Raw genomic sequence first — 20,594 nt, 5'->3', positions numbered from 1 at the left:
AAATGCAGTTGTGTATGCTAGTTTTTATTTTCCTTTCAAATATCAAATCTGAATTTTGCTGTTGTCTGATATCTTGCACACATTCCATCAAATCAAATATAAATACAGACTGGCCTCTGTTTATGAGGCATTCTAACCCATATGCCATATCCAATCACCTAGAATTTTATTCGAAAGTGAACATCCATACCATCTTCACCACTAATTATTATACCACATCAAAACTATGGAAATACAACTAGTTCCACATATTTTTTTCGCAAACCAACGTGGAACTTTATTGTTAAATTCTGCTCTTATTCCTTTTGAACATATGGAAGACTACTAGAGGAGCTCCTTTGAAATACCATTAAGCTCCATCTTTTGCAGCTATCTCAAACGCCCTCATGAATACATTTGGAGGCTGGCCACCACTGAGTTGATATTTATTATTGATCTGAAAGATGGTGAAGTGAATAGCAAATGGATAAATTTCTTATACATGGGACAGATAAAAGATGATAAATATCATCATCATCAATAAATCCTCATACCACAAAGTGTGGGACCCCAGAAATGCCAGATGAATACTTCTTGAGTTCTTCCTGAACCTTTTGGCGACAAATAGGATTTGTGAGCCTGTCATGACAGAAATATGGCTCCAGGAACAGAATTAACTGGAAAACATACCTCGTCGACTCCTTTGGTAGGGTCTTCAAACAGTTCTTCGGCCCCTTCTATGCCCACCTTTCTTGCAGCATACAGCAAAACCTGCCTGCAATGCATGAAACAATTTAGTTAGATGGCTCAGACATTAATAGAGAAAAAAACCCCACTCCAACATAAAAGGATGCAACTTGCAAAATATATTCTTAATTTGTATTGGGTTAGAGGAAACCTAAGATAAAGAATTTCAAACATAGAATGCTCTGAAACTATTGACAGCTAGCACCTTAACAGTGGTCCATCCATAATTTACAAGTTTGGTACTATCTCCTCTCTTCATAATAAAATGATACACAGTTCTCTGCGTGTTCGAGAAAAAAAAAAGTTTGAGGCATACTCACTTGTCACCAATATACTTTCCTTGGCAAAAGTAATTGAGGAATAATTCGTCAACAAGAGCATTTTGCTTGTCGTAGCCTTGGTGTCCAGCAAGTGTTATGAGCCTATGACTATCCATTGTATTCCCTCTGGATCAAAATCTTTACATCAGCACACTAATAAATGATGCTGCATGGCATGAATGTAAACCAGAGCTTCAAAACCATGTACTTACGTGAGCCCCGACATGTCATATTCAAGCCCGAGTCCTCGAAATACCTGAAACACGAGCACATGCACGTCAAATAGGAGAGCAGCTCTAAATACATTTTGCGCGAAGCGAACAAATTCTACCATAGGCAAGTTCACAGGAAGAAACCTCAGTCATGCGAGAAATTGCACGCTCATATTGAACAGGACCGAACCTTGCCTTGAAGAAGTCAGATTTCCTGACGCCCTCCTTAGGTGCATCAGGGTTCAGAAAGAATGGATGCCAACGGACCTGCCAAAGCACCAAGCAAGCAGATGGACACCAGAGTTAGCACTGCATAAACAAGAATTCTGAAACTGGATCATGATGGGGATTTGAAGAAGGGAGTGAAACCTCGAAATCAAACTTGTCCTTGCTTTGCTCCATTGCTTTCTCAAGGTTCTTTTTACCGACAAAACACCAAGGGCACACTGTATCCGAGCTCACATCGATCTGAATGAGCTTCTTGCCAGTGTCTGAAGCCATGAATTTTGCACACCTAGGCCCTGTTCGGCTTACCCCATATCCGGCTTGTTCGGCTTCTTTTTCAGCCGGAACAGTGTTTTTCTCTCACAACAATTCAGCCGGAACAGTGTTTTCAGTTAGTTTCAGCCAAGTTTCAGACCAGCTACAGTTCGGCAGCAAAGATTCAAATTGGTCAGTGATGGGGATTTATATGCTTGTTAGTCATTCCTTTGCACATTAGTCAGTGTAGCTGAGAGGTTTAGATGAAACAATTTCCATGACACCGAGAGGCATGCTCCCTTTCCAGAAAGGAAGTGTATCATAATCAGTCCATTCTATTTCCAGGAAAAGAACCACCTCATCCATAAATATAATATGTTGTTCATGCTGATGGTTCACCCACCTAAACTCAGTTTACTCCCATGATTTGGCCAAGATGACCATACCCTCAATTTATTTCAACCAGTGTTATCGAGAAAAGATTTGTTTTTTTACTAGGCAACACAATGTATTTCCCAAACCTAGAAAGTGTGTCAAATTCGAATTAGGATCAAATTGTTCTTCTAACAAAAAAAAAAAAAAGCGGTAGCCCTCCATGATTAAACCAACATGACCGCAAATAACTGCGCTCTATCTTTTCCCAGAATAGTGCGATACAATCGCCAAGCAAAGGCGCCTAACTAATTAGCACAAACGACGATTAGTAGATTGAGGAAACAAAGAACCGAACCTGGGAGCGCCGAGTTTCGCGAGGGACGGGATGCGGACGGAGAGCAGGCGACCTGGCATACACAAGCACGCACGGGGAAATCCTTCGTTTTCCTCCACAGCTTTCACCGCTAGAGATTTATGTCAACCCTTTTATCTATCAGCGTTCTTCCCTCGTGTAGTTCGTGGAAGGATGGAGACGCAGTCGCCGAATTTTGGTTGGTAGGCGCTGGTGGTCTCGGTTCACGCTCCCGTGCTCTCATCAACCTGCCAACCTCCCCTGGACCCGGTTCACGGTAGGCACGTGAGCCGCTCTGTCTCTGTCTGCCGTCTGCCGTTCCTGTCCATCCTTCCAAGGACCTCCTCGGGAGGTCCAGAAAAATCCGGTGGTCGGTGCCCACGGACAAGCGTGTGCGCCACGAGCCCGACGAACAAGGGAACGAGGCCATTTCCACCGGTCAAACTAAGCAAAGCTCCCACCTTTAGCAGAATCCGCCCAAAAGGCTGCACCGCGCTTCGGCCTCGTTCCATCTCTCCAGGTGAGCACTGGATGGAACCTCTGCTCGGATTTCTGCGGCGTGGTGTTTTTCTTGCGCTAATCGATTGCTAGACTAGATGGTCGCCTGACTGATTTGAGGAAACAGAGGTTGGGGAAATTGAGGACCTCGGTAGGTAGAGGGATAGATTAGCTCTTTCCCCAATTTCGAATCACGGATAGGATTCAATTTAAGCTATTGTTCACTTTATCTGGATTCCTTAACCAGTTACGTGGCCCGGTGGGCATTTTGTGGACTATTGGGGGAATGGTTCTCCATACCTTAAGCTTGTTCTTCCTGCAGCTGCCTGTTTACCCTATGTAGTGCTGCGGTTGCCAACACTCTCACGGTGCAACTGGTCAGCACAACACGCCATAGAAGCGGTTGGCTGAGCCAGCCCGGGTTCGAGTCACGGCACCAACTTCTTAAGATGAAAATCAGGGGGACATCTCTCCCCTTGTCAAATCTTTTTTAGTGCTGCGGTTGCAGTCTTTCACACGTTGCGACCTTGTTAGTAAGGGTGATTTAGTTTTCAGCTTCAATTTGCTCTGTTTGCAAAACTCAACAAACGTGGCTAGGGTATCTTTCAGAAAACATAGCTGTGTTGTGATTTAGGGCGACATTTGCTCATCCTACCAAATTTGCTGCATCAAACTGCTTATTTGATGGCGTAATTGTTCAGTTCCAAAGGGTGCTTTTGTTCTCTATACGATCTACTGTAGGATTAGCAGGCCGGATGGTCCCATTAATTACAATTTTATCTTTTGATGAACATATTAGTTGTTAATGAGAACATGAAAGAGGAAATGAACACCCCTTACTGCTTTGAATGGAAACAGTCAGGCATCAAAGCTTGGATTTTTTTTTTGGCCGAACTGCTTTGTTTTGTCAATTTTTGGCCTGATGGTATCAACAGACTCACATGCACTGTTCTGTCTCTTTGTTTATTGGTTTAATGGTTGCACTGCTCTGCTTGTTTGATGACGCGCTTGTCTTTTATTCATCATAATCAACCAGGGCCATGGATGTAGATGATGTGCTCAGTAACCTGCGTGTTGTTGGTGTGCCAACAAAGAGCGCAATTTACATATGGGGTTATAACCACAGTGGCCAGACTGCCCGAAAGGGCAAGGAGTGCCACTTGAGGATCCCCAAGAGCCTCCCTCCCAAACTATTCAAATTGGGGAATGGGAAGAGCCTCAGGTGGACCGATATTGCCTGTGGCCGTGAGCACACTGCTGCAGTTGCTTCTGATGGATCACTGTTCACATGGGGTAAGTCCTGCACAGTTCATTAGAGTGCCAAATAAATTAAATATAGTTTAGATGAGAGAAGTAGAACCTTAATTGCAATATTGTACTGAGAGATGCCATAGTTGAATTACTATATTTCTTTATTTTGCTGTTGTACCTGGAGATAACCTTCTCTGGTAGTGAAAGAGCTATTTCTCTGTTCATGTGTACTTGGTGCATTCACATTTCTTAGAAATTGTTTTGTCATGCTTCTTTTTTCAATTATGTTAGTAACAAGATCCAAGTAACTGCACTACTATTGTTTTTCTGAAGGCACATCTTATTGAGCACTGAGATTTAAATTGGCTTCACTCAATGAGCAATTGAGCACTAGAGTTTGATGCACCCTTCTATTGGAGTGCTAATTCTACTGGCTCAAAAGATCTGAACTACTGACTCTTTGCCGCAGGACATAGATCAATAATCGCTGTTTGTTGATTGGGACTGTATGGTTTAATGCAAACCAAAAGTCAATTTGCTATAGCCTCTTCTATCGTAATGAAATAATTTAAGGAAAAAACAAACAGTGGCTTTGGAAAAAGTCAATTCTACCGTTTTCCCGAAAGTTCGAGTGGTCAGTAGGGCCTTATTTAAAAAAGATCAATCACCCATTCCCTACTTCAGTGGAAAAGGAGGAATCACCACTAAATTGAAACCTTGTACACTAGACAACTGCTAGCAACTGATTGGTGGTTGATGGTTTCAGACTAAAGTACTGAATAGAACGGAACTGATACCTTGACCTTCTTATCTTGACAAATGTATCCTATATCGGGGGCTATGTAGTTTTAGTTCTTACTTAAGGTCCAGTGTATCCAACTTTCTTTGACAGTGATAAAAAGTATTGCTTGACGTGTAGGGATTTTGTTTGTGAGTAAAATGAGTTACAGTTCAACTTGAATGCAACAGGTGCTAATGAGTTTGGCCAGTTGGGAGATGGGACAGAGGAGAGCGCAAAGGAACCCAAGAAGGTCAAGTCATTGGAGACTGAGTTTGTAAAATCAGTATCCTGTGGAGCACATTGTACAGCTGCTGTTGCTGAGCCTCGAAAAAACGATGGCACGGTATCCAAAAGCAGGCTTTGGGTTTGGGGACAAAATCAGGTTTGCTGCAATACCTTGTCGCTTGGTCAACAGCCTTTGAGAAATTAATACAATCTATTCGATTAAATGTTCACTGTTAGCATGCTTGTTTACAGGGTTCTGATTACCCTCGTCTATTTTGGGGAGCTTTCACACCAAACACGGTAAGTTCTGTTTTTAATGACTGGTTCAAGTAGATATCTAATCTAAGGGGCATAAGTTTATCTAGTTAGACATTACAACAAAACAGTATTGGTAATATTTCAAGGCATTGATGTGCATAGTCTCTACATTCTGTTTTCCTTTAGTTTGCCTAACTATTTCGATTGAGCAGCCCAAAAATAAACATAGAACTTATACTAAAATGGTTCATTGCATTAACTAATTATATTTATGAGATAACATGACATGATTTTACTTTACCACCTTATATGGGAATATACAATGCCCTTTTTGGGTGGAAGAATTCAACTCTCTCATGATAGTGTTTTCTCTTTTCTTCTCTTATTCATTACTGGATTTAGTTTCAGTAGAAATTTTTTCTCACATGCTGAGCAGTGTTCTATTTTCATCTGCACCTCAAGCCTCAAGGTGTCTTTGTTTTTTTCTGTGTTTTTTTCCAGTTGACAAACTTGCCTGTGGAAAAGTTGACACTTTGTATGCTCTCTAGTCAGATTGACTGTATTTTGCGTTCTGTTGATCTAGAATCCATATCTTTGTGCACATCCTAGTATTTTAAATCAGTAAAGCACATAAGAACATATTAGTGTTGGGTCCACAACTAGATCAAGTCTTAAGAATTTGAACAGGTGCACGAACCCTCAGTGCCACTATTCTCTCATTTTCCTCAGAGATGGCTCTGGATCTTAGTCTAGTTTGTGTAAAAAAAAAAGGGCGTACCCAGTGCAGAGAGCTCCCGCTCTGTGCGGGGTCTGGGAAAAGGTGTCAGTGGCAAGCCTTACCCTCGCTTGTGCAATGCGAGGAGACCGCGACTCGAACCCGGGACCTTCCGGTCACAGGCGGTAAGACTCTACCGCTTGCACTAGGCCTGCCCTTCAGATATTTTGGCTTTTGGATCTTAGTTTGTGCAATGGATCTTAGTCTAGTTTGTGTACTTTCAATTATGTGTTACTTCATGTTTGTTATATACTCAAGTTTCAGATATTTTGGCTTTGCTCTTCTATAACCCAGAATGTGTAACAAGAAGTTGCGGGCATATTTTGAAGTTTTTTATACTGTGTTTAGACTTCAGATGTAATGCTTTTACGTGGCATACTTAATATCTTTCATATATCCACAGGTGATTAAGCAGGTTTCTTGTGGAGCTGTTCATGTCATGGCTCTATCCGAGGATGGTCTACTGCAAGCATGGGGTAGTGTGCAACCTTTCAGTCATAAAACACATGTTTTTACTCGTGATTTTTAAGACAAACGTACTGCCCTCTGGTTCTTTACTGACTTGGTGCAAACCTTGTCAATTAGCAGTGATAGGACTTAATGTTTGGGCTATCAAGATAGCTTGTTGTGACTTGTGAGCTGTGACTGAAAATCCTTTTTTTAAACCAACAGGATGCACGCCAAATTGATTTCAAAATTTCCATTCCTGACTATTGATGGAACATGTGCTATTTTCTTACTAACCAGGCTACAATGAGTACGGTCAGCTTGGCAGAGGTCGTACTTCTCAAGGACTTCAGGGAGCTCGTGTGTTAAATGCTTATGCAAGGTTCCTTGATGACGCCCCCGAGCAAGTGAAGATTGTTAGAGTGTCATGTGGCGAGTACCATACAGCAGCTATATCAGAAAACGGGGAGGTGTAAGTCATCCCAAGGGAGCTGTTATCTGCTGCCAGTGACTGTTGTGTGGTTTCTCGCATGACAACATAGAAGCATTTGGAATATTGAAGGCTAACCACGACTAACTGTAGGGCTAACTGCAAAGCAAACAGTAAATTGGTTTATACTATAGATCTCATGTTGATCAATTAATCTCAGTATGGCATCAGTGTTACTCCAAATAGTTTTCTGCTATTTAAGATCTTTGTGCACATAGATCCAAGCGGTCTCCTTCTCTTCAGCAGCCTAATCTCTCAGTGACAGCAAAGAAATGTGAAGAACTAAATGGGTGTTGGTATAACATTATTATAGTTGAATTTGAATAACTTGTCAATCATTCGCTGAATCTATCGATTTGATAGCTTAGATAGGACAGAAAAAATTAGATTTGTTAGTTTTCACTTTCAACATGGAAAGTCAAAATCTTTCTGCTTTCATATTTTTTCACTTTTTGATCAATGAAAACCTATTCCAAGTAGGGACTTGATTATTTGTAATTATAATATCTTTGGATTTTGCAGGTATACTTGGGGACTGGGAAGCATGGGGCAGCTTGGGCATTGCTCCCTCCAATCTGGAGATAACGAGCTGATCCCTAGACGAGTTGTTGCCCTTGATGGAATAGTAGTTGGAGATGTGTCTTGTGGAGGGGTCCACTCTTGTGCTGTAACTGAAGGTGGAGCTCTATATGCTTGGGGCGGAGGACATGTGGGTCAGCTGGGAGTTGGGCCTCAGGGTGGCTTCTTTTCTTGCTCCCTTAATGGATCTGACATGCTGCTTCGAAACGTCCCAGTCATGGTGATACCTTCAGGTGTTCGTCTTGCTACCTGTGGGCACTCTCACACACTTGTATCTATGAAAGATGGCCGCATATATGGGTGGGGCTACAATAGTTATGGTCAGGCGGCAAATGAGAAATCTACTTATGCTTGGTTCCCCTCTCCAGTTGATTGGTAGGTTTGGTAGTAATACAATCTTGTTGTCTTTTCTGGGTTAAATATAGGACTCTGCGGATGCTGCTCTTGCTACAATGTGAAGTTTATTTGCAGCTCTAGGTCCTTGATTATCATTTGTGTGATGTAGGTGTGTTGGTGAAGTGAGAAGACTAGCTGCTGGAGGTGGCCATTCTGCTGTTCTGACTGATGCATGTTCATTAAAAGATCTGTGTGAGTTCAAGCTTGCAGAGACTGTGAACCTTTCAAATGCTGAACTGATAGAAGATGTTGCATCACGGACTGGTGCTGATGCCTTGGCACGCTTGTGTGGGAAAGTAAGGTATGCACATAAAAATTTGAAGGCATGTAGAAATGGTTTATGCAGTCCATAGAGTGTAAGCTCAAATTCAGTCTTTGGGAGCTTTCCAAAACGATGTATCAGCTATGGTGAAAATTGCTTGTCCGTGATCAGTTACTCCAATAGGACACGATTTGCAGTACCAATATTAGTTTGACTTTTTTGGGTTTTTCATTCATTTTGTTTTACTAATCTTAGTGGTTCATTCTGGCATTACCACAGGGAACATTTGGATAAGGAAGGAGAATGTGAATTCCTGGAAAAGCAAGTGGCTGAAGAGGTCAAGACTACAGCAAGTTAGGCCACTAGCAAGATAGTTGAAGCGGTCTGAGGCTGAAGCCAGTCAAGGCTAAACAGGGATTCATCTGAATTAAAAGCTTGACCTCCCATTAAAGTTATTGATTCAGACATTAATTGTTGTGGTAATGGAAAATATGTGTGATTCCTCAATTGATTCTGATTGATCTGTAAACCTCCATTGGTATTTGGTAGTGCCCTTCTCAATTGTATCGAAAGAGCGGAGGGTCTGAATGTGTCATTGTGGCAAATGTAATGCCTTCCAGGAGTGCTCGTCTTTCATTAGACACTAAGCACTCAAGGGAGAACACCAAATTACTCGTTTCGTTGGGCACATCCCAAGGGAGAATTCAAAAATTCACATTTTTACCATCAGGATCACAAATGAGAGAATAAAGTTTACAACATTCTTAACTATTTTTTACATCACTTTTAATACAACATCAGAGTATAATATTTATTATTACAACAGCGGAATATAATCATATTATCAGAGTTATGAGCAATTTAATATAACCGCTGAAAGGTCCTAATGGCTAGAGGGGGGTGAATAGTCTAATAAAATTTCTACAACAACACTTAACAAAATTGTTAGACAATTATGAGGCGAAGCAAGTGTTGCACCAGCCTAATCAAAATGCAAGCCGCCTACCATAATTCTAGTTTAGATAGTATCTATTCACACAATAGCTGTGACACTACTCTATGTTAGTGTGCTCTCAAAGGCTAACTAAAGAGCCACAGCAACCAAGCAAGCAAGGTCTCACAACTAGCTACTCTAAAGAGCTTGACAACTAGTTTGCGGTAATGTAAAGAGATTGATCAAGAAGGTTATACCGCCGTGTAGATGAAGGAACCAATCAATTACAAGGATGAATAACAATGAAGACCAATCACCTCGGAATCAATGATGAACACAATAATTTTTACCGAGGTTCACTTGATTGCCGGCAAGCTAGTCCTCGTTGTGGCGATTCACTCACTTAGAGGTTCACGCGCTAATTGGCTTCACACGCCAAACCCTCAATAGGGTGCCGCACAACCAACACAAGATGAGGATCACACAAGCCACGAGCAATCCACTAGAGTATCTTTTAGCTCTCCGCCGGGGGAAGGTCAAGAACCCCTCATAATCACCACGATCGGAGCCGGAGACAATCACCACCCTCCGCTCAACAATTCTCGCTGCTCCAAGCCATCTAGGTGGTGGCAACCACCAAGAGTAACAAGTGAAATCCGCAGTGAAACACGAACACCAAGTGCCTCTAGATGCAATCACTCAAGCAATGCACTTAGATTCACTCCCAATCTCACAAAGATGATGAATCAATGATGGAGATGAGTGGGAGGGCTTTGACTAAGCTCACAAGATTGTTGTGTCAATGAAAATGGCCAAAGGTGTGAGCTTCAACCGACCATAGGGCTTAAATAGAAGCCCCCACGAAATAGAGTCGTTGTACCCCTTCACTGGGCACAACACGGACTGACTGGACGCTCCGGTCATGTTGACTGGACGCTAGACCTCAGCGTCCGGTCGCCTGACGACAGCCACGTGTCCCGACTTCAACGATCACTTGAGTTGACCGGACACTGCGCTATAACTGACCGGACGCTGAGCCACCAGCGTCCGGTCATTTCCAGTAAGGTTCCAGAAACGCCTTTTGCCCACCGGACGCGTCTGGTCAAGCACGACCGGACCCTGCCACCGTTCGGTCAGAGACCCTAGTCTCTATGCGCTGCCCGACAACAGGACCGGACTCTGGACCTCAGCGTCCGATTAGTCCATGACCCAGCGTCCGGTTGATTGACCGACGCCAGCGTCTTCGCTGTTACAACTGATCGGACGCGTCGGTTCCTCAGAGACCAACGTCCGGTCACCTTGTGACCAGCGAGACTAACTCCTTTTCACCTCTACCTTCTTCACCCTTGCTCAAATATGCCAACCACCAAGTATATCACCTTGTGCACCTATGTTAGCATATTTTCACAAATATTTTTAAGGGTGTTAGCATTCCACTAGATCCTAAATGCATATGCAATGAGTTAGAGCATATAGTGGCACTTTGATAACCGTATTTCGATACGAGTTTCACTCCACTTAATAGTACGACTATCAAACCTAAATATGATCACACTCTCTAAGTGTCTTGATCACCAAAACAAAATAGCTCCTATAGTTTATACCTTTGCCTTGAGCTTTTTGTTTTTCTCTTTCTTCTTTCCAAGTCCAAGCACTTGATCATCACCATGTTATCATCATCATCATCATGCTATGATCTTCATTTGCTTCATCACTTGGAATGTGCTACCTATCTCATGATCACTTGATAAACTAGGTTAGCACTTAGGGTTTCATCAATTCACCAAAACCAAACTAGAGCTTTCAATCTCCCGCTTTTTGGTAATTGATGACAACCCTTATACAAAAATACGAAATTAAAATTCAATTGAATCCATGTTGCTTGCCCAAGCATATTTACCATGTGTAAAAGGATATGGACAAGTTTCATGAACTCTAAATGGTAGCAATTTCTCCCCCTATATATGTGCTGAGAGTTTGGATTGTAGCTTGCACATATGCTTAGATAGGAAATATAGGAGTCTATATCTACCAAATGATGCTAAGGTATAAAAGATGGATCTTTGAAGCGTGATACCAATCGGAGTGCACCATTATACCATCCTTAGCACCATGATTAGCTTGATACCATTTGGAGATACTTGGAAATGAAATCATTACATATCCTATGCATGCTAGTTTTTCATTTTATCATTCAAACCTACAACTAGCATACATCACACAAGTATGGATATCAAAATTTAAAACTTATGTCATGCAAGCAAATATATGAAATGCACATTCAAATGCACCATACAAATTCATGAGCTTGCTCCCCCTACTTGTGTACTTAAAATTTTTAATTGATCCCTTTCCTTTTATCATATCTCTCCTTATCACGAGTTCTCCCCCTATCACTTGTATCTTTATTTCTCTTCCTCTTTGTGTTGTCTTTTCACTTATCTTTGTGCACTATCTCTCCCCCTTTGTCACTTATGTCTTTGTTTCACTTATATCTTTGTTTCTCTCCCCCTTTGTCATCAATGACCACAAAGACTTAAAATACAGATAGTACCACTTGTAGGGTCGAGATTATCAATGTCAATCAATGGGGTGAGGATCATTTTCCCAAGATTGATCTAATCTAGATCATTTACCAAAGACATTTAACTCGGTTTGATCCAAGAACAAGCTTCTTCACACCTCCAAATAAGGGTTATCTTGTATCATGTTGAGTTAAACACTTAGAGTTTATTCTCTAGATTAAACACTAGGTTTACAAGCCCACAAACATGTCATATGCTATCACTAGATCAAGTCAAGCATAGAAGCAATAGTGATATCATATAAACATTAAATTCATTTGATTTTCATGAATGAGCCTAATAAAATTGAACCACTTGAAGGTCCTAAAAAAATTAAAAATATGACTAGATGCACTAAACATGTCCTTAGCAAGGATGTATGTCTTGCCAATCAACTTTTACCTTGAATAGCTCGAAAGAGAGGCATGTCATATAAGTGGGGGGTGCATCAACATATATTTGAGAAATCCAATATGTTCAACTCATTCCTCAGCTTGCAAAATATTTTCTCATCCAATGGCTTGGTGAATATATCGGCAAGTTGATCTTTGGTGCCTACACTCTCAATGCAAATGTCCCCTTTTTGTTGGTGATCTATTATGAAATGGTGGCAGACATCAATGTGCTTTGTTCTTGCATGTTGAACCGGATTGTTGGTCAACTTGATTGCACTCTCATTGTCATATAGCAATGGCACTTTCTTGAATTTGATTCCAAAATCACTTAAAGTAGCCTTCATCCAAAGTATTTGTGCACAACAACTATCGGCGGATATGTATTCGGCTTTGGCGGTTGATAGTGCAACACTATTTTGCTTCTTTGATGATCATGAAACAAGTGATCTTCCTAATAATTGATATATGCCTAAGGTGCTCTTCCTTTCGACCTTGCATCCCGCATAATCCAAGCCGGAATAACCAACTAACTCAAACTTTGCTCCTTTGGGATACCACAAACCAACATTTAGTGTATGCTTCAAGTACCTCAATATTCTCTTTGTAGCCTTCAAATGACTTTCTCTTGATGAGGCTTGAAATCTTGCACACATGCATACACTAAACATGACATCTGGTCTTGATGCGGTCACATAGAGTAGGCTTCCAATCATAGATCGATACAACTTTTGATCCACCATGTTTCCACTTGCATCACTATCTAAGTTGCCATTGGTTTTCATTGGTGTGCTAATGGCTTTACTATCAATTATTCCAAACTTCTTGATCATGTCATTGATGTACTTGCCTTGACTCACAAATGTACTATTCTTCAATTGTTTGATTTGAAGACCAAGGAAGTAACTCAACTCTCCAATCATAGACATCTCAAACTCATTAGCCATCATCTTTCCAAACTCATCATAAAAATCTTGATTAGTTGATCCAAATATGATGTCATCAATATATATTTGCAACACAAATAGATCTTTACCAATCTTCTTGATGAAAAGAGTGGTGTCAACCTTACCCATTGTGAACCCTTTAGAGAGTAGGAAGTCTCTCAATCTCTCATACCATGCTCTAGGTGCTTGCTTCAAGCCATACAAAGCTTTCTTCAACTTGTATACATGGTTGGGCTTCTTGTCATCTTCAAAATCGGGAGGTTGCTCAACATAAACTTCTTCATTGATGTAACCATTGAAAAATACACTCTTAATATCCATTTGATAGAGCTTAATGTTGTGGGCACAAGCATAGGCTAGCAAGATTCTTATTGCTTCCAATCTAGCAACTGGGGCATATGTTTCTCCAAAGTCAAGACCTTCAACTTGTGTATAGCCTTGTGCTACCAATCTTGCTTTGTTCCTTACTACTATTCCATCTTGATCTTGCTTGTTTTTAAAGACCTATTTGGTTCCAATCACATTATGTCCCTTTGGTCTCTCTACCAACTCCCATACTTGATTTCTTGTGAAGTTATTCAATTCTTCATGCATAGCATTTACTCAATCAATATCCTTCAATGCTTCATCTATCTTCTTTGGTTCAATGGATGACACAAATGAGAAGTGTTCACAAAATTATGCCAATCTTGATCTTTTTTGTACACCTCTTGAAATATCACCAATGATAGTGTCTAATGGATTATCCCTTGCAACATTTGTTGGTTGGAGGATTGGAACTTGATTGCTTGCACTTGCTTGATCATTGGGTTGAGATAATGTACTAGCCACTTGATCTTATTCATTATCATGAGATTCACTTGCACTAGCTTGATTTGTATCATTTTGTACATTTGAGTTAGAGATCACTTGCACTTGATTATCTTCATCATCATTCACTTGCCTAGGCCTCAATTCATCAATATCTATGTTCTTCATGGCATTTGAAAGTTGAATGCCTCTAACATCTTCCAAGTTCTCATTCTCTACTTGTGAACCCTTGGTTTCATCAAATTCAACATCATGAACTTCCTCAAGAGTACCACTATCCAAATTCCAAACTCTATATGCTTTGCTTGTAGTGGAATAACCAAGTAGGAATCCTTCATCACATTTCTTGTCAAACTTGCCCAATCTAGCGCCTTTCTTCAAGATATAGCATTTGCAACCAAAGACCCAAAAATATGCAATGTTGGGCTTTCTACCATTCAAGAGCTCATATGGTGTCTTTTCTTTCAATCGATGACAATAGAGGCGGTTGCTACAATAGCAAGCCGTGTTGATAGCTTCGGTCCAAAAAGATTGACTCACATTGTACTCACTAAGCATAGACCTTGCCATATCAATGAGTGTTCTATTCTTCCTCTCAACAAGGCCATTTGATTGAGGTGTGTACTTAGCCGAGAATTGATGTCTAATTCCAAATTTATCACACAACTCATCAATTCTAGTGTTTTTGAACTCACTATCATTGTCACTTCTCACTCTCTTGATGGTTGTTTCAAACTCATTGTGAATTCCCTTGACAAATGATTTGAATGTTGCAAACATATCACTTTTATCCACTAGAAAGAATACCCAAGTGTATCTAGTATAATCATCCACAATCACAAAGCCATATTTGTTTCCACCAATACTAGTGTATTGTGTTGGCCCAAACAAATCCATATGCAATAACTCAAATGCTTTGCTAATGCTCATCATGCTTTTCTTGGGATGGGTGTTTCCAACTTGTTTGCTGGCTTGACAAGAGCTACAAAGTTTATCCTTCTCAAACACAACATCTTTCAAACCTCTAACCAAGTCATGCTTAACCAATCTATTCAATTGTTTTATTCCAATATGACTAAGCCTTCTATGCCATAACCAACCCATACTAGACTTAGTGAACAAGCATGTAGATAATTTAGCTTCACTGGCATTGAAATCAACCAAGTATAGATTCTCATATCTAAAGCCTTTGAAGATCAAGTTAGAGCCATCTATACTTATGATCTCTACATCATCTACCCCAAATATGCATTTGAATCCAAGATCACACAATTGAGCCACAAATAGTAAATTGAAGTTCAATCTCTCTACTAGCAACACATTGGATATGCTCATGTCATTAGATATTGCAATCTTACCAAGCCCTTTGACCTTGTCTTTGCCATTGTCACCAAATGTGATACTATCATAACCATCATTGCCATTAGTATTGATTGAGTTGAACATTCTTGCATCACCGGTCATGTGTTGAGTACACTCACTGTCAAGAACCCAATGCCTTCCTCCGGCTTTATAATTGACCTACAAAAGAAGATCAATTCTTTTTAGGTAACAAAACTTGCTTGGATCCTTTAAGGTTAGTCACTAAGCTCTTTGGTACCCAAATGGCTTTTTTCTTTGAGCCCATCTATGGTTTACCAATGAACTTAGCCTTCACACCATTTGTACCCTTAGTAAGCATATAGCATGAATCAAGCTTTATGGAGGATACATTAGCATTTTTGGTCTTGTTGTTGCATTCTTGCTCTTTATGACCCACTTGCTTGTAACTAGTGCAAAATCGACCATTGTTCTTCACAAAACTAGTCTTATGAGGAGCAAAGGCCACCTTGCCTTTCTTGGGGGTATAGCCCAATCCCTCTTTGTAGAGAGAGGCTCTTTGGCTATCCAAGCACATAAACAAGTGGTCCTCACCACCATAAGCCTTAGCCAAGGTGTGAGTGAGCTTATTGACCTCCTTCTTGAGGTTCTCATTCTCAACCACTAGTGAGACATCATAAGTGAGTCCATCACTACTAGATGAGGTAGAAGTTGAAGTGCTACAAGAAGAGTTAGTAGGAGCAACAATGATAGGCATAGATAGTGATTCATCAATTATATCATAAGTTAAACCTACATTGCAAGTTTCAACATGCTTCTTTTTATTTTGCTCATCAAGTAAAGAGGAATGAGCCTTTTCAAGTTTTTTGTGAGCTTTGCCAAGCTTCTCATTGGCTTCCTCTAGCCTCTCATGAGATGCATTGAGCTCATCAAAGGCTTGCTTAAGGGCTACTAGTTCCTTATGCAAGCATTTGCATTCCCTTCTCTTGATGTCAAAGTGTTCTTTAGCATCTTCTAGCATATTAAATAGTTCATCTTTAGTGGGTTCATCATTATCACTATCACTATCATTTTTATTTTCATGTTCATTTTCATCATCATGTTCTTCATCACTTTCATCATCATAAGATTGTACCTTAGTGGCCTTAGCCATGAAGCATGATGAAGATTCGAAGAGAGAAGGCTTCTCATTAATAGCAATGCTTGCAAGAACCTTCTTCTTGATGGTCTTGTTATCATCACTATCATCATCATCATCACTTGAGGAAGCATCACTATCCCAAGTGACTACATATGAACCACCCTTCTTCTTGAATGCCATCTTGTCCTTCTTCTCTCTCTTTTCCTTCTTGTCCTTCTTCTTGTTCTTCTTGTTGTCATCATCATTGTCACTATTGTATGGGTATTGAGCAACAAGATGATCTTTGCTTCTACACTTGAAGCACCTTCTTGATTCTTCTTTGTTTTTGGATGAAGACTTCTTCCTTCTAGCGCGGTAGCCCTTCTTCACCATGAACTTGCCAAATCTCTTGACAAAGAGAGCCATCTTCTCATCATCATCATCATCCCATGAGTCATCATCTTCACTTGATATTTCTTGCTTAGCTTTGCCCTTGGATGATGTGGCCTTGAATGCCATGCTCTTCTTCTTGTCATCCTTCTTCTCATCTTTCTTCTCCTTCTTTTCTTCCTTCTCATCTTCATCTCTATAAGCATCATCGGTCATAATATCTCCCAAGATTTGGTTTGGTGTCATTGTGTTCAAACCGGTCCTTACTAGCAAGGTGATCAACATGCCAAATCTTGAGGGTAAACATCTCAAGAACTTATTTGAGAAGTCCTTGTCCTCTATCTTCTCACCAAGTGCTTTGAGATCATTGACAATCACTTCCATCCGATGGAACATGTCCGGCACACTCTTATCTTCCTTCATCTTGAAGCTTGCAAACTTTTCTTTGAGAATATATGCCTTTGCACCCTTCATGGCTTAAGTGCCCTCAAATGATTCCTCCAATTTCTTCCAAGCCTCATGAGCTCTCTCAATGTTCTTGATTTGCTCAAAGGTTCTCACATCCAAAGCATCATGGATGGCACTAAGAGCAATGTCATTGTTTTGGAGAAGTATTTCTTCAGCGGCGGTGAGAGCATCTTCATCTTCAATCTCAATTTTTATTTCTACCACCTTCCAAATCTTTCTATTGATTGACTTGATATATGTTGTCATCTTAACCTTCCAATAGGGATAATTTAAGCCATCAAATTGGGGTGGCTTCTTGGTGTTGTTGATTTGAGCTATTTTTGCACCGAAGGTTGTTAAGCCTCAAATCACGGTGACCTCAGCTCTAATACCAATTGAAAGGTCCTAATGGCTAGAGGGGGGTGAATAGCCTAATAAAAATTTCTACAACAACACTTAACAAAATGGTTAGATAATTATGAGGCGAAGCAAATGTTGCACTAGCCTACTCAAAATGCAAGCCACCTACCACAATTCTAGTTTAGATAGTATCTATTCACATAATAGCTATGACACTACTCTATGTTAGTGTGCTCTCAAAGGCTAACTAAAGAGCCACAGCAACCAAGCAAGCAAGATCTCACAACTAGCTACCCTAAAGAGCTTGACAACTAGTTTGCGGTAATGTAAAGAGATTGATCAAGAAGGTTATACTGCCGTGTAGATGAAGGAACCAATCAATTACAAGGATGAATAACTATAAAGACCAATCACCTTGGAATCAATGATGAACACAATGATTTTTACCGAGGTTCACTTGCTTGCCGGCAAGCTAGTCCTCGTTGTGGCGATTCACTCACTTAGAGGTTCACGCGCTAATTGGCTTCACATGCCAAACCCTCAATAGGGTGCCGCACAACCAACATAAGATGAGGATCACACAAGCCATGAGCAATCCACTAGGGTACCTTTTGGCTCTCCACCATGGGAAGGTCAAGAACCCCTCATAATCACCATGATCAGAGCCAGAGACAATCACCACCCTCTACTCAACGATTCTCGCTGCTCCAAGCCATCTAGGTGGTGGCAACCACCAAGAGTAACAAGCAAAATCCACAGCGAAACACGAAAACCAAGTGCCTCTAGATGCAATCACTCAAGCAATGCACTTGGATTCACTCCTAATCTCACAAAGATGATGAATCAATGATGGAGATGAGTGGGAGGGCTTTGGCTAAGCTCACAAAGTTGCTATGTCAATGAAAATGGCCAAAGGTGTGAGCTTCAACCAGTCATGGGGCTTAAATAGAAGCCCCCATGAAATAGAGCCGTTGTACCCCTTCACTGGGCACAACACGGGCTGACCGGACGCTCTGGTCATGTTGACCGAACGCTAGACCTCAGCGTTCGGTCGCCTGATGACAGCCATGTGTCCCAACTTCAATGGTCACTTGAGTTGACCGGACACTGCGCTATAACTGACCGGACGCTGAGCCACCAGCGTCCGATCGTTTCTAGTAAGGTTCTAGAAACGCCTTTTGCCCACCGAACGCGTTCGGTCAAGCACGACCAGACCCTGCCACTGTGCGGTCAGAGACCCTAGCCTCTATGCACTGCCCGACAATAGGACCGAACTCTGGACCCGATAAATAAACTATGGCAACAGATTATAGAACTTTCATTTATGAAAACATTTAGTGGGAGTTGTAAGTAAAAACTATGATCACAGCATAAAGGAATCCTCTCTGAGCCCACCAGGAGGAATCCACACACAAGAGTTAGCTCTAGCATCCACCTGTCACCTGCAACAGGGGGAATAAAACCCTGAGTACTCAATTATACTCAGCAAGACTTACCCGATAGAAGAAAAGAAAAGACTCCAAGGATATGCAAGGTTATGTGGCTTGTGAGTTTATTGTATTTGCAGGAAGCATTACTAAGCGTGTGTCCTTATATTTGATTTTTATTAATAGCCGCATTGGTTTATTAACTAACCATTCTATGTAAGCACTTGTGCTACTTTTAAGTAGGTGGTAAGCGATTAGATTTCCTTTTCCTTTCATCTTTTAGTTCTTACTATGGTAGTAGACACGAAACAAGTTGTACCGGATTTCCCGGCGATTCATGAATCAATGCCCCCAGCGGGGTACCCCGAAAACACACGCCCCGCTTGTACCCCGGGCACAAGCAGGACCAACCCATCACTCTCCTGTCCTGGGGTCCTAGGTCCCCGTCCAAACTGGGACTCTAAGCCCCCACCCTAAGTCCCGGACTCAGTGCGGTGCAAGGACCTCCTCCACCAAAAAGAAACCCTGACAGTCGGTCCAGAAAGAGCCGGAACCCACGACAAGAGAGCAACAAGTCTTCTAAGCGCTCATACACAAGTATGTGCTCGGGATAATAAATCTATGACTTGCCCACGATGCCTTATGCAATGATCGGTCCTTAACCGACACAGATAGGGAAAGCAATGTAACTAAGCTATGCCCCGCGTCCATGGCGACACCACCTCTTACACCCACCAATACCCAAACCATATCCCTGCCCGGTCACTATTTTCCTTTCCACTATTTACATTTTTCCAAGTGATAATAATTCCGTAATATATTTCCTATCTCTCGCGAGTGACAGACAATCACTCGACTTCTATCAGAGTCCTATAGCATAGCAATCTACACGATCCTGTCATACTAGTAAGACTCATAGGATAAAGATATATATATGCAAGTGGGTTTCATTCAACTCCTTAAAACTTAATGCACAAATATAATTTAAACTACAGAAAAGTAGGGGTTATACACCAAGGCTTGTCTGGGTAAGATATATATTAAAAGGTTAGTATTTGCATCTTCAGATCATCCACCATCAACTGGATAGAAAGCCCATTACATCATCTCCTGGAGAGAATACCATTACACCATCTTTGGATTTTCAATCATCCTTCAATTGATCCGTTGAGCTATCATCGTACCTATATGATATGCATTGATGCAAATGCATAGATGTAAATAATCGACGATAGCCAAAACGCTTCGAAATCCGATCACGCCTCACAAGGTAACGAGATAGCTCTAACGCTGGTCTACGTATCCACGTTGTCGAATAAGACGTTATTTCCCAACAAATGTTTTAGTTATACAAACCCAAGTTGTTTCTTTATCCTATTCTATCCATTTAATCTTTATTCAGAATAGGACATCATTATCTATTTAGCAACTAATTATTCTGGAGCTACAAAAATTA

General features: G+C 41.0%; 2 protein-coding genes across 3 annotated transcripts; one reads left to right on the top strand and one right to left on the bottom strand.

Moving 5' to 3' along the window:
- Positions 1 to 3: 3 nt before the first annotated feature.
- Positions 4 to 2,663, bottom strand: LOC136513980 (uncharacterized). Of its 2 annotated transcripts, none has more exons than XM_066507989.1 (8): positions 2,469 to 2,663; positions 1,628 to 1,772; positions 1,403 to 1,525; positions 1,259 to 1,302; positions 1,047 to 1,172; positions 670 to 754; positions 534 to 590; positions 4 to 436 (listed from the first exon to the last, which is right to left on the bottom strand). In XM_066507989.1, the coding sequence occupies exons 1-8, from the start codon at positions 2,525 to 2,527 to the stop codon at positions 350 to 352; spliced, it is 726 nt and encodes a 241-aa protein (XP_066364086.1). In that variant the 5' UTR covers positions 2,528 to 2,663; the 3' UTR covers positions 4 to 349. The 2 variants fall into 2 exon arrangements, with proteins under 2 accessions (XP_066364086.1, XP_066364140.1); XM_066508043.1 differs by having other exon boundaries at positions 1,628 to 1,901; positions 2,469 to 2,615.
- A 169-nt stretch (positions 2,664 to 2,832) lies between these two features.
- On the top strand, positions 2,833 to 9,015 carry LOC136513891 (ultraviolet-B receptor UVR8-like). Its single transcript, XM_066507897.1, has 9 exons — positions 2,833 to 2,985; positions 4,000 to 4,256; positions 5,184 to 5,377; positions 5,473 to 5,520; positions 6,657 to 6,729; positions 7,001 to 7,172; positions 7,713 to 8,144; positions 8,275 to 8,466; positions 8,707 to 9,015. The coding sequence occupies exons 2-9, from the start codon at positions 4,004 to 4,006 to the stop codon at positions 8,783 to 8,785; spliced, it is 1,443 nt and encodes a 480-aa protein (XP_066363994.1). The 5' UTR covers positions 2,833 to 2,985; positions 4,000 to 4,003; the 3' UTR covers positions 8,786 to 9,015.
- Positions 9,016 to 20,594: the final 11,579 nt, after the last annotated feature.

The sequence above is a fragment of the Miscanthus floridulus genome, chromosome 1 (genome assembly GCF_019320115.1).
Source record: "Miscanthus floridulus cultivar M001 chromosome 1, ASM1932011v1, whole genome shotgun sequence".
Classification (NCBI taxonomy): domain Eukaryota; kingdom Viridiplantae; phylum Streptophyta; class Magnoliopsida; order Poales; family Poaceae; genus Miscanthus; species Miscanthus floridulus.
The sequence above is the reverse complement of the archived record's forward strand: the minus strand, read 5'-3'. Positions and strand labels throughout refer to the sequence as shown.

What these genes read in the sequence shown, in the direction of transcription:
- LOC136513980 (XM_066507989.1), bottom strand. Translation starts at nt 2,527, where the DNA reads ATGCCAGGTCGCCTGCTCTCCGTCCGCATCCCGTCCCTCGCGAAACTC. An exon ending in CAATTTCTCGCATGACTGAG is followed by an intron (nt 1,303 to 1,402) that starts GTTTCTTCCTGT and finishes CTCGTGTTTCAG; the next exon opens with GTATTTCGAGGACTCGGGCT. An exon ending in CTGGGGTCCCACACTTTGTG is followed by an intron (nt 437 to 533) that starts GTATGAGGATTT and finishes ACCATCTTTCAG; the next exon opens with ATCAATAATAAATATCAACT.
- LOC136513891 (XM_066507897.1), top strand. Translation starts at nt 4,004, where the DNA reads ATGGATGTAGATGATGTGCTCAGTAACCTGCGTGTTGTTGGTGTGCCA. An exon ending in GAGCTTTCACACCAAACACG is followed by an intron (nt 5,521 to 6,656) that starts GTAAGTTCTGTT and finishes ATATATCCACAG; the next exon opens with GTGATTAAGCAGGTTTCTTG. An exon ending in CGCTTGTGTGGGAAAGTAAG is followed by an intron (nt 8,467 to 8,706) that starts GTATGCACATAA and finishes GCATTACCACAG; the next exon opens with GGAACATTTGGATAAGGAAG.